Source organism: Falco peregrinus, chromosome 2 (genome assembly GCF_023634155.1).
Source record: "Falco peregrinus isolate bFalPer1 chromosome 2, bFalPer1.pri, whole genome shotgun sequence".
NCBI lineage: Eukaryota > Metazoa > Chordata > Aves > Falconiformes > Falconidae > Falco > Falco peregrinus.
In genome coordinates, this window is record NC_073722.1 from 123,097,383 (window position 1) to 123,111,622 (window position 14,240).

General features: G+C 39.4%; 1 protein-coding gene across 1 annotated transcript in view; it reads right to left on the bottom strand.

The window, feature by feature from the left end:
* Positions 1 to 14,240, bottom strand: part of SMURF2 (SMAD specific E3 ubiquitin protein ligase 2) — a 66,486-nt gene that overhangs the window by 27,455 nt on the left and 24,791 nt on the right. The window contains exons 2-4 of the mRNA XM_055796275.1: positions 10,218 to 10,256; positions 8,518 to 8,626; positions 617 to 750 (exon numbers count right to left, since the gene is read on the bottom strand). Coding sequence (XP_055652250.1) covers positions 617 to 750; positions 8,518 to 8,626; positions 10,218 to 10,256 — 282 coding nt within the window. The remainder of the gene's footprint in view (positions 1 to 616; positions 751 to 8,517; positions 8,627 to 10,217; positions 10,257 to 14,240) is intronic.

The window sequence follows — 14,240 nt, forward strand, 5'->3', positions numbered from 1 at the left end:
GTTGCTTTTTTCTTTTATCATCTGTATAGCCAAGCACTGCTTTTCCATCACAAACAGCGCACCGAATTTTGTTCAGAAGTGGCATCCATTAAACATCTTATATGTTAACTTTTTCAAAAGTAAATACAAACCTCTCAAAGTGTGACAAAGCACTTAATATCTTATGATAAAATTGTCTTATTAATTTTGAAGGCCCATTGATTTTTAAACTACAAATTTAGCTTCAAGATAGATTTACCCTTTTGTTTACTCCTTAAGACTTACATTTTTGAAGGTAGTAAAAAGATAATTTGAAGGCAAGGAGAACCTGTCTTCCTTTGGAATTCCAACACAGTATGTTCAGTCTTGACATTCCACAGCCAGACTGCGGCACTGAGGGCACCGCTGTCGACAGTAACGGGGCAGAGGAGTTAAAAAGCCAAAAGGTAAGTTACATGCTCTAACCTACTCGTGTTATCCTCAGTCACAAAACACTGTTAGAAACTGCCAAACTAACTGGAATATAAAGCTTTATTAAAAAAAAAAAAAAAAAAAGTCCAACTGTCACTCTTCAAAAGCCTGCGCACAAAAGTTTGGTCTGAAGGAGAGGAAACTTTATAGTCTTTAGCTTACTTACAACCAGTGTCTTTAAGGCGGTTGATGGCGTTTGAAAGAAGTCTCACGCAACCCAGAAAACCAGCTCCCTGCTTTTTATGAATTTTCTTGTGATTCCACACGCTGATTGTTATTGAATCCGACTTCCCAATATATCTGAAAAATGTGGAAAAACACTACTGTGAGTGAAACTTACTGAATACTTTGAAGATGCTCCAGAAATCATCTTGCGGAAGAAAAAAAGGTTATCAACCATTACATTAAAAATTTAACACACACTGTATCAGCCAGGGAGTAAGTCATCTTCACATAAGATGTACACATTATACTTTAATGAAAGCATGTCTTATGAAGGAGTTGAATACAAACTAATCTAAAATCCTGCTTCTGGAAGAAGGCGTTCAAGTGAATCCAAAGTCTATCAAAATCCATTTAAAAACAATAACGTGAACAAGCTGTGGGCTGGCCGGGCGACCACAGCTACAAACATGCTTAGATTCATGCCTAAGCTCAGCCTAACCAAAGACAACAGCAATGCTCGTGGCAGCATGTGTTTGTGAGCAGGCTAGCAGGCAGAGCGGTCCAAATGCCAGGACAGAACCTATCAGTTCAGCATCCTTTCACAGCACTTCATCTGCTGCTGCTTCTCAGGCTACTCTTCCAACCACCAGCAATGCAAGGCACCCTTGTTTAGAGCTCTTCTGAATGCTCAGGGAAAACATAAGGCAAACCTAATTATACATCTGCAGTTAACTAATCTTTGGGAAGCTAATTTACTATGAAGACAGCTTCAGAAGGGCCTCGTTTACACCATACATTACCTATTACGAATGTGACCCATCACATATGTGGCACATCTCAGCTAACATTCCCCTCCTGCTCCCTGCTCACGCGTGGACTGCCTCCTCACAGCATTACTGCTGAAATGCTTTTGTAAAACCCAGATCTGCATTTTACAGACTTGGGGAAACCTGGACACCATAGGTTATTTTATTGTTGCTTTTTTGTTTGAAGCTTTGTCCTTCAGAAGCAATTACTTTGTGAGCTAGTTCTTGTTTTCAAAACTTTCAGAGGACAGTTTCAAAACACCTAAGATAAATCAGCTACAGCCAATACTGAACTACAGTTATTTCAAGTTGAGGAAAATGCATCTGTAGCTCTGGCTTTGATCCCAGGAACTGCTTGTAGTTCTCCCTTCCCAGATCACAAATTCTGGCCTTCTGCAGTTTAGTTCCAAGTGCTTTTTGTTTGGTTTTGGTTGAGTTTGATCAGTTTTCCTTCAATGCCTAAATACATCACCCCCCATTGACTGAGACTTTATCAGCTTTAAAACATCTTAATATTTTCATAAAGATAGAAATGATACTGTCAAGGTTGGCAAACCAAACAATTGTAACTGTCATGGCTTAAAATTGCAGCTGTGATCAGCTAAGTTCTCAATTAACGCTTCTCCCATTTTTCCTTTTCCAAAACCCAGAACTTTGACAACTTCTTTTCCCCACCTGCAGACAGGGACTGATCCAGTAAGTAGAAGATGGAATAGCCTAACTGTAGGCACATACCCATGAGCGTGGTCTAAAATAACCAATGCACATTTAAACCAAACCAAAACAAAACAAAACAAACACAAAACAAACAAACAAAAATACCCAACACACAAGCAAAACACAAACTTCACACACAAAAAAAATCCCAAAGTTTCTTTCAATAGTAAACTGATTGCATAATGTAGCTCAGATTTTTGGCCTTACAACCTTGACAATGCCAATTTTGCATAAAGAAACGAGAGATGAAGATGGGTATTCACGTGCACAGTTGCAGTCTACAATGTTTCATGTACTTAAAATAAATTCTTATGAGAACAAGTTAGGTGCACTTAAAAATAAAGACTTATCATGACCTGTCTTGAATTTTCCAGTTTTCCTTGTTGCTTTAAAAAAGTCAAAGGTATATGGTTAAACACAATTTCATAACAGAACAGTTTGAATAATATGTAGAACAGCTGAATATACAACACAGTTTCCAAGAATTACTGTAACATTTCAGGGTGACGTTCTCATGGCCAAGATGCAGACAGTAAGCCATCCATACCAAACAGGTGAGAACTTCTATATTACCACTATACCCTGGGTTTTGCACCAGCAAACCTGGCCGATTCACACATTTAAAGGAAATAAGCAAGACAAGCTGCATTTTCCAAATAAAAATGTCCTTTTTTTTTTTTTTTTTTTCCCTGAAGGAAGAAAAGAAATAGTTCAGTAACTGCTAGTTGGCTTTATAGCAAAATGTTTCATCTATATTTCTGCCTAATTTCAGGCATGAAAATATATGGTTGCATTTAGAGAGTGACGGTAGGACAAGTTGACATTTCCAATTCATTTGGTGGATAAGTTACATTTGTTTTACATCATCTGGCAATAAAGTTCCAACATAAAAGCCTGAGCTAGGAATTTTATTTGTTATGAAAAAAGAATGTTCCAAAAAATAAAGTGAATAAGTTTTTTAAAAAAACCGAAACAAAACAAAAACCAGCACCAGAAACAAAAACCACAAAACACTCATTTTGTTGGATGCCTCTTTCTTCCTTCTCATAACTAAAGTTCTTGGAGGTTTTTTTTTGTTTTTTTTTTTTTTTACTTTACCCTATCAGCAATATCTATTTCACAGTACTTCAACAGAGCTAACAGGATAAGTATTAATGAAGTGAAAACCGAAGTTCAAATTTCCATATACATTAGGGCTCCGGATCAAACTGTGTGTTCAGAAATTTTTAAGAAAAATGCCTACTCTTAGCATTTCCACTTCTAAACAAAAATTAAGTACATGCGTTACTGGAAACCTCTAAAACATTTTAATCAAATTTTAAGACAGAGGGGCAACTGTCACTTTGTCCAAACAAAACGATCTTTCCCAAGGTAGCATTTCCTTCTGAGCCAGGATACCACGCAGGAAGGTTTGGTATGAAGTGACTTTTCAGCCCCATGACATTATACACACTTTCCCTGAAGAGTTCAGCTTGGTAGAGAAAAGCAGAATGAAGAAGGGGGTGGGGGGGAGAAATTCCTGAAAAAGCACACACCTCTTCCTGATGACAAGCCAGATGTACTCCCTCCAGAGAGAAACGCAACACCGAGAGGTCTGAACCTGTGCTTGGAAGCCAGGAGTTCCCTATTTCTAATCCATGCTGTCACACGGGGTCGTTTTACAACCTGGACAAATCACTTTGTTCCTCCATTTTCCAATTTCTGAAATTTTTCTAATGTAATGGTAGTGTTGTGTTATGCTTTGAGATCTAACAATCACTTATTATCAGACTGGGGAAGAAGAGGGTGCAAAGAGCTATAATGAAAAACATCACCTAACTTTTAACTCTCCCTTCACCCTGACATTGCCGTCATCTCTGGTAGCACCTGAAGGGTGTTTGAGCATCTGGGATGGCGAGAAGAGAATCAGCCAGAGGCTGTGGCTGAAGCGCGGTGGGGACACGTGGCACTGACTGGCTGCCCCTTTCTCCTCCCCAGTGCTCCCAGCCCAGCACCCAGCTGAGCCTGTAAGAGCCGCTGCACCATGAGAACAGTGGGCACAGAGGGTTCTGCTCCAGCTGTCCTGCCAAGGCCACCGCAGCAGTTCAGCTGACTTGTACGCCTGATGGGCTTAAGCTGGGACGGCCCCATCTGCTGAGACAGGCCAGATGCAGCCCAGAAATGCTCTCACCTGAGATGCAAAGCGCACTGGATTCATCAGAGTGGTCTAAACCGTGCCACGAAGGCAGCAAAGCAATTGCAAGGAGCTGTTTGAGGGCTCTTTAGAGTCCAGTCTAGGATTGTCTGAGCCGAGCTGTTACCTTCTCTCCACAAGAGGGATCCAGGATGGCCAGTGATGGCTAGGCAGAGGAGAGCTGGGGGGCTGGGGGAGAAAGGCAGCTCTGCCAGGGCAGTGCATGGGCTTGACAACGTGACGGCACCCAACAGAACCAGAACCTACAGTGAGCAGATTTCGGGAAAAGGAAGAGCTGTGGAAGCTGGGTGAGGTTAGGCTTCAGAGGTGTAACAAAGGAGGACAGCAACGAGCCCATGCTAGAGCCTGGGGGCACATATTTAAAGGGCACAGAGTAAAAATGGGACAAGGACTAAGTTTTGGTGGAGATGATGGTACAAGTGCCTTTTAGAGCTAAGCAGACCATACGCCGTGGTACGCCTTAGGGGCATGGGCTGCCAGGGAGGGCTGGACTGAGCCAGAGGTGAGCGCAGGACAGCTGGAGGAGAGCTGGAGGAGAGCTAGAGGCTATCACAGAATGGTTGAAAGGGGAAGGAAGAGAAAAAGGAAGATCTGTTAAGTTTCAGAACTGCTGGTTTAGGTAGTGTTTAAATGCTTTGAATGCATGAAGGTCTGTAAATGTGCTAAGTCTGGTTATTCAAAGCTTTGAGGAAAGACCTGAACAATAGGGAAACCAGAAACAAGACTGAAAATAAGGAAGGGGAATACATCCAGGGCAAGCATGGTATTTTACTGACATTAAACTACATCCAGACAGCAACTATTTGGCAATTTCTTCCTGGAAAGCCTCCCAGATCCAACCCCCCCTCCCCACCGCCACACACACCCATCTAGGCTGAAGAATCTAAGCAACTAATTCAACGGCTCCCTTTCACACTAAGAAGAATTAAGAACCACATAAGGCAAAAGCAAAACCTTTTTTGTTCATTGTAACACTGCAAAAGTATTTTCACAAAAATCTTCTACAACAGAATATCTATTGTGCTGAATCAGGTTAGCAAGCCACAAAATTCCCTTGGAATTAGCAACTTAATTCAGACATTATTGCATAAATATATCACAACAGATCCATCTTACTGTGCCATTTGCATATGCCATCACATGATACACGAGACTGTTAATTAGCAGCAGTGTTAACCTGTTATACAAATTCCAGGCTGAGGACACTTCAATCAGCCCAATGTAGCCAAGAGGCAGTTTTACTGCACGTAAGCCTATTACAGTTACTTAAAAACCAACAGAAACCTTCAGGGGGTGGGGGAAGGCTGAATTTTTCTTTTAGAAAATTCTGTGTTACTGCACCTTCCTCTGGTTGATTTCCTACACTGCGTGGTGGCAGGAGCAGGCAAGCTGCCACCAAGACTCCATCTGTTACGCTTGGTGTGCAAAGCATTTCCTGCAACACTGGGAAGCGTCATAAGGCAGAGACGAGCGTTCCCATGCAATGGTCTGGCGTTAGGGTAAACATTAGGAAGTTTAACACACCTATTATTTTCAAAAGGATGAGAAGATTAAGTTCTGTAACCTATGAGGTGTGCCATCAGGTGCTTAGCAGTAGGATGGTTACTCTTCCCATTATTTTATTATTATTTTTCCCCTCAAAAGTAAAAGTTAATTATCCTAGTATCTGGTGCAGATGAATAGTTGAGATCTGACACCAGGTATATTACAGTAAAAAGTTACCTTAAGATAAAAGCCAGGCTGTGATGAGTCATAAACAGAGTAAAACAATTTTTACTGCTGTTTTAAATAGGAATTGAAGACTAGGTGACTGATGTTTATAAACGGAAAAAAGTTTCCAGAGTAAGGAATAAGGTAAGACAGTAAAAGGGGTTAAATTATTATGAAGCAAGTTTTGAGGGGGAAAGGATTATTTCCAAATTACAAGGCCTGACATAATGCTAAATTTTACTTTGGATTACAAATGCTGTGCATACCTCCGTCATCAGGGAATTCAAAAGCCATAAGCAAGCAAAGCAGTTTTGCCTACAGGACAAGCAATTTATATTGAAAATAATATCCTAACTAAAAAAAAACAATTTTTTTAGGGATCTCCTTGCCCAAAACACATACAACAACAACACCAACAACAACACCCCAAAAAAAAAATTCTGTGCAAGTCTAAAATCCTTAGGACAATTCAGCAAGAGATGCCCCAAATCTGCCCAAGCAAAATTTATACCAGAAGCCCCATTTCTATCTCTGCTTGTTATAACATGCTGTGGACTGCAACCACAGCCTCGCCACAAAGCTAAGACAACTACAGTATCCAGATGCAACCATGACTTGTCCTATAAAACAATGTAAAAATACCTTCTCTTCATCCTTCCTTGAAAATTGTAACCAAAAAGGAATTTTTTCTGAAGATTTTACTATTTTTTTCCATTACTCACTGCATATTAACTTCCTCTCTCATTTCCCATGTCCTCTGCTCCTCCTTTTCTCCAGAAGGGAACCAAGTCTCCAAGTCATTAGCCCATGGAGCACTCGGCAACCCACAGAACCCACTCCTGCCAGCTGCCTGCTTGCATTGTCACACCACCAAGACCCAACTGGCAGATACTGGGGAAGATGCAGGGAACCACTGACATTTTCAAATCAGAATCCAAGAGCAGGTAACTGCCAGATGATGGCCCATCATTCCTTCTTCAAAAGCATCCCTTCCTTAGCTGTCCAAAGGTTACAGGAAGGCTTTACACTCAAGTCACACTGGCAGCACCTTCCACCTTACTCTCCTTTTATCCCTGTAAAGCCATGAATTAATGCTTATTAATGGAACCAACCTAACTAAAAAAAAATATAAGTCTGTGGTCACATTTCAGGGATTTTTTTTGAGTTCTAGTCTGATCCTGGTCCTGATCCTGGAGAAGATGCAGAATGACAGAGGTCTGAAATCCATGTTCTATACGAATCAATATTTTGATAGGTTTAATAATCAAAACCCTAAAATTAACTTAGAATTCTTTAAATAAAAAAAAGCCATTCCTTCTAAATGAACTTCAACTTGGTTTATATCCATTTTTCTAATGAATATGAATTAATGTCTCACAGAATCTAAGCTTGGATTGAATTTGAATCGTAAAACTATAATGCTACAGCTTTCCTCAGAGAAAGTGCTGTTATTTCATGAAACTGCCAATGATATTCTGTTAAGCAGTAATGAAAATGTTTTCTATACTGCACCAAGACATTATGAACAATGACTTCACATATTTAGTCTTGGATATTCAAAAAAAGATTAGGTCAAGACCACTTTAAACCAGGCCTTCCACATTCTGCTAAAAGACCTATCAAGCTGCTTTTCTTCACTGGGAAAAAGGGGGATGAGAAGTTCTCCGTGGACTAATACTTGATTTGCTCTAGGTTTGGTGATGGCCAAAGCTAACGTAAACATGCTCAAACAATTTCTAATAATACAGATCGGGAATGGAGCCATGGGAAAAAACGTTAGAATCAGAAAAATGCCTTAGAAAGAAAGGAGAATACAATGAGGCAAAACTGTTCTCTTCCTCACCTTCCATCCCAAGGAAAAAGATAAAGAATAAAAGGATAAAAGACAGGGAAAATAAAGCATGCACAAACACAAAGAAACCTATATAAAAACAGAAAAGCTTTAATAAATTATACAGAATATTCTACGCTTTAGAAAGACAGAAGAAAAACATGACATATACATGCCATACTGATTATATTGCTCAAAAGCACCCCAAGATGCTCAGGTGATAACAACATAATTTGTAGCAAGAACAACATTTGGGACAGAAAACTGAACACAAGGCACGCAGAAGAAAAGACACCGTAGCACTGCAGCAGACAAAAACCGCATGAAAAGAAGAGCATTTTGAGGGAAATACTGTCAAATATTTGCTTCATTTTACACAAGTGTTAACATGAAATTACAATAAAATAGTGCTATGGTACATGTAAAGCATGCTGCAGACATCATCATTAGGAAACCAAGTGTAGTGTTTGGATTTTGAGGGAAATAAGAAAGTTGTATTCTGAGACATGTATTTTTCACTTAAACTAATACACTCTGGGACATTTTCCGAGTTGTAAATAGGACAGCATTACGAACATCTGACAACGTCTATGTACTTTAGAGGATTCCACTTCAAACCTTTGGTTATCACTGTTACCACCTACAGGTCATAATGCTGATTCCATTTTGGATCAAGTGTATTCTTCACAGTATCTGTAGAATGGCATTGGCCAGATCCGTCCACCACAACCTTAGCAAATGGATCAGGAAGTCCTAAGAGGAGGAAAAGAAAAAAACTAGCAAATGGATCAGGATGCTTTCAAGTCCTGTATCACTACACAGTATTTGTTTTTGGTTAGTATTTTACCTGAAGTACCCTTTTATTCATAAATGAGAGCCACATTTAATGAATGGGAATAACTTGATGTATATAGGCGCAGGAAGAGGCTGAACTAACCATTTCACAGATACAGACCAGCAAAAACTTTGTAAGTCACACACATTGCAGGGGGTGGAAATCTGAACACTCAATCTTCCTAATTCAGGACTGAGTAAATTCTCAGCATCTAAAGAATTCGGAAAAAGACAAAAAACAGGTCTACATTCTTCCTCTTTTTAATATTAATTACAACCACAGTTCTGGTTGTTGCTGGTATCACAGGACACCGCCTGTAACAGGTGACTGGCTTTTGAGGCCCACTTAGGTCTCTGCTAGCTTCCTACTCCATTTGCTGCCCGCTCCGTACCTCAGAAACGCCAAACCACAGTTCAGCTGATCAACAATCAACAAAGATGACACCAAACTACACAGCTGAGGACAGGGAAGCAGCAGGGCCAGAGCAGCCTACTATTAGCTCTGCTGCAACAATTTTATAATATATAACCCCCTATTACCCAACACCCAAAGGGATGGTGCCACCATGGATGCCCAGAAGCCATGTGGCCCCGTCCCTTTTTCCCCTCATGCTCATTCCTCCCCTCCTCTGAGGGCCCGTGAGTGGTGAAATAACTTTCCCATTTTCTGTAGCACAAGTGCTGCCCCAGTCCCCCTTCCCCAGGTGACTTGGGACAGAGCCAAGCAAGCAGGTGGCGGCTCAGCACCAACACCAGTACGCGGGGCAGGGGGAGCGGGACCTTGCAAGACTTGTGCTTCAGGACATGAACGCATCACAGATTTCGAGTCTTGAGGGGTTTTTGTTAGGCGTGTTGCCGTCAATTCAAAAATCCAGATAAAAAGCAAGTTTTAGAGGAATGACAGACTATGATATAATTCTGTATCGTTCCCGTCTTCAACTTCTTTTCAAAGTTCAGGCCTGATCTTTCAGACCCTCCCTGCCCGCGGCTGGGAGGCGGCCGGCGGCCCGTGCGTGCAGACCTGCACAGCCGGTGACGTCCCCTTCTGTCTCCTTCATCCACCCCCTAGAACTTCTTTCAAAACATTATTAAAATTAATTCAAATATAATTTCAGAGTAGGTAAGTATTATGACATGATTATTAATAATGAAGATGTGCAGCTTAGTTAATAATTAAGATCTGCCAGACAAAAAGTTGTTACACCAAAAACATTTTAATAAATATGTGGCACTAATTGAAAAACATGTAATTTGCCTGAGAGTAAATTTGTTTCCCACTCCCATCAAAAACAGAGAGTGTGTCAGTATTTTAGTTATTATTATGAAGCTGTGACAAGTGTCACCTAAGAAAAAAAATTAGAAGCCCTGAAATAAAATGGCGTGAAAACAAAACTACCTGGTCCCCTCAAATCAAATATCTTAATACAGTGATCACGTGCAAACACTGATGTACAGAACTTCCATAATATTTACCCCATCGATAAATGTATAAAACTTAACAGCTACTTACGGAAAAAATCCTTTTTCACCAAGTTTTTTGCACACAGTACTGTAAGAAAAACAGAAATACAAAATTAAGTTGCTGATTCCCAACTTAAAAAAATAAAAAGTTACTTTACCTGCCCAGCATTACACAAAATCCTTCTCAAAATAAAATGAATGTAAATTAATTGAGCTCCTACATCATTTGTATTGTCACATAAAATAATTCCTGAAAGCTGAGCCAGAAGTGTCCTCTTCTGGCAATTTACCTTTAGATAGATTATAGTGGAAGTGATACTGTAGTGATTTCCCCAGGGAACAGTTTCACATGCAATTTTATTGTATTTTTTATAATTCTCAATTGTTTTGCCTACTCAGTGTTTACCTAATGAAGAAACCGGACCATTCCTAAGTAGCTCGCCATATAGTGGCACTAACAGTTGTGTCAGTAAAATCAGCAGTGTCACACAAGCAGGGTCTTATATTTAGTTCTACAGACCAGCAAAAGCTTCCCTGATGATAAGAAATAGTGCATTAGGCTGTCTAGGCACTTCTGTTATCCTGTGTGGTAGCTAAATAGGTTTTTACCTGAAAAACATTTGGGTGGAGCAGACTAACTTCTAATGCCAGAGTTTTGATGGCTCCAAAGATATGTTTTATTTGTAGAAGTGGGTAATTTTTTCAGGCTTTTTTGTTTACATTAGAAGGGAGGAACATTTGCATTTGTCAGCTAAAAATACCAAGGGGAAAACAACTCCGTATGAGAATAGAATAAAAATAATAATAAATAAAAATAAATAAAAGGTCAAACAGGACAACTTTCATACAAAGATGCCAAGGTACACACAGAAGACTTCTCACAAAATGCAACACTGTTCAACTACATATGCTTATCTATTATCACAGGTCTAGTAAGCAGGAAATACTAGATTCCCCTGTGAAACATTAAAATATTTACTGATAACACAAAAGGATTCTTGGGTATTGAGTGAAAACATGAATTCCCACAGCTAGTATAGAAAGGAAAAAAAGGGGAGGGGGAAAGAGGTACTTGGTTAGAACCAACGCTGCAGAAGACTCCTCAGTATATCATTCCCTGGGGTATTTTTTTTTTTTATGAGATTGCCAATATTATTACTACCAGGAAATGCAAAGACAGAAAAGTGCATCTGAGAAGCGCATCCCACAGACACCACCTAAGACCTAACAAAATTAGTCATGCCTTCCCCCACTGATCCTGGGGGCCACCGATTCTCTAATTTCTTTTACAGTATCTTTTCAAATAAAATTAAGCAGAGGTAGTACACGAGCGCTGTCATAGCAACATCCACAGCCAGGGCAGAGAAGCACCACCCTGCATAGTTCTGCATACTTGCACAAAGTTGCATATTATTTTAAATCAATGGAATTAATGTTTTCCCAATTTTAACGTTCATATAGATGTTGATTTTAGTGAAACCGCTTTCCATAGGAATTCAGCACTGTTAAACCTAGCTAAAACTCTACTCGAGTCTAACTATGGTCCTCCGTAAAACAAAAGGGGACACCTATTAATGACTCCAGGTAGTCACAGTAACGATCCCCTGCACATTGACATATACCACAGAAAAGGTACATTCAAGCTCCCAGGAAAAAGTTTCAGCACCTTAGTTTGATGCGAGGGGGTGCTAATAACAGTATCATTACTCTGAAAAAAATTTTCTAGTTGCAGTTTGTTATTTTTAAAAGATGATAAAGGTAAAAAAAATTATTTATCTCCATTCAAAGACATAATGGTAAACCTAAAGCAGAGCTCTATTTAAGGGATTTTCACCCAATAACTTCACTGTAAACAGTCAACAGTAGTAAAGTACTAATACAGTACCAAACATTTTTGGTATTTCTGATACCTGGAGTTCAAGCACATATAGGATGCAGACCATCACATCACTGCTCCACAAAACAGTTAAAGTCCTTAGGATGGTGTAATGAAAATCCACAGTCACTAAAGACTTCCACGTGCCCAGCAGTTTAAAGCCTATTCTATCCATACAATTGATAACAACTTAAAAGACCTTAAAAGAAACAGGTAAGACAAGAAACTTAGAAAAATACTTCTGCCATTCCTTAAGATGCTATTGCACCAAGAGTATCCCCAGCCCAAGCTGTCAACAGGCACCACTTGCCCAAGAACTGAAACTGGTTGCTGCTCACTGCTGCCTTTCAACTTGTGGTGAAAAACTTCCAGTAAAAGAGATGCTTATATAGATGGCCACTTATTTAAATATATTTAGAAAGATGTAATTATTTGCACAGTTTCACCCATTAGAAGAAATGGGAAGCGTCAAGTGAAGCCAAAAGGCTTTAAATCCGATAGTTAAGTCAAAATTAATCTATAGCACAGTAAGCCATATTGTACGTTCCCAGAATTGTATGATGTTCAAAATAAAGTAGGTTTGACTAATCTTTGGAGAAATTGCAAGGTTAACTAATTATAAACACTTCTTTTCAAAATATTAAGCAAGCCTGCCAGTGCAACTTAACCACAGTCTCATTTTTATAAGATTGGACACATGCACAACATACAGACTAATAACCATTTCCCCAACAATTAGCCATGAGTGAACAAACTAGTATTTTTGGCTCAAGATTTCCCTCTCTAGTAACCACATTTAAGGAAAGTCAGATGTCAACCCACTCTGGCTTTGTCAGGTTAACAAAACAGGAGAGACGCAGAGAAATCTTCCATTAACAACACCCTCTCTGCCAGGTATTTCTAGATGAAAACACCCAGGTCCCAGGAGCATCAGCTCAACTCTAAGTGAAACAAGCTTCTTCCATGCACAGAGCCCTAAACTATCTCAGGACTTTTTCTGGACAAAACTTTTCCCATTGGTGGGAAAAGTACCAGAGTTTATGCACCGCTTCTCTAATGGCTTCAACACTGTATTAAAACCTATCCTGCATATTCTGATAACCAACTGATTAATAGCTCTTTGAGAATAAAAACTACGGAAGTTTGGTTTCCTATGGATTTATGTTTTATGGTTGACTGAAAGCTATAGCAGAGGCTTTTCCCAGCAGTAGGGCATTTAGACAGACACTCTCCCACGCAGACTCTCCAGCGGTCTAGCAACACGGGATCTCTTGCTGCAGCTTTTTCCTCTCATTTGAGGTCACTGCTAGGGTCTCCTCTTTATCCAGGCAATGATTCTCATAAAACTCATGGGATTTCATTATCTTTGAGACCACTATCCTATGTCAAATTTGAGCTAAAGAGTAAAAAAACAGAAAGAACCATAGCAAGGTTTATTTTCCTTGACAAAACAAAGTTAGAATGCCAATTGTTCTGGACCCAAACCCACATCATTATCAGATCTACGTAGTTGCACCATTAATAGATCCTCAAGAGGAACAAGGGCACTGAAGATGGTTATTTGTTATTTGTACATGCTTGCTTTAAAACATTTTTTAGTCAAATTATTTTTAAACAAAAAAAAAAAAAGTTAAGCTATTTAAACTTGTACTGAAGGTTTTCAGACCCTGGAATACAAACCAATGCCTGTATATACTGACACTGGTTTAAAAAAAAAAAAAGGGGGGAGGGAGCATTGTACCATAAGTGCATCATCAAAAGACATTAATGGCTTCTAGTACACGTATGTAGATAAAATATTTATTACAAAGTATCAATGAGTCAGTGCATAGCTATGTTTTGTATGTATTACAGACTTCCTGGGTAGTCTACAGAAAAGAGAACATTAATATTCCAATATGAAGGAACAATATATACGTGCCAAGACAAACACGCACATCAGTTTTACATACTATACATTCATCAAATACCTTTTTATCATGCCTTATGATCTCATTCTAACATATGCTACTCAGGTCAGTTCAGAGAAACATGAAAAGAGCATAGTATTATAAGCTACCTAGACTCCTTCCATGACAGCTTTGCTACATATAGTTCTCTAATACTCAAAAATAGGAATTCAGCGAATCACGCTTGCCAATTTCCTTTTTCTGATTTATTACTCCAGTGACTGACAAAAGAATGGTTTACTGAAAA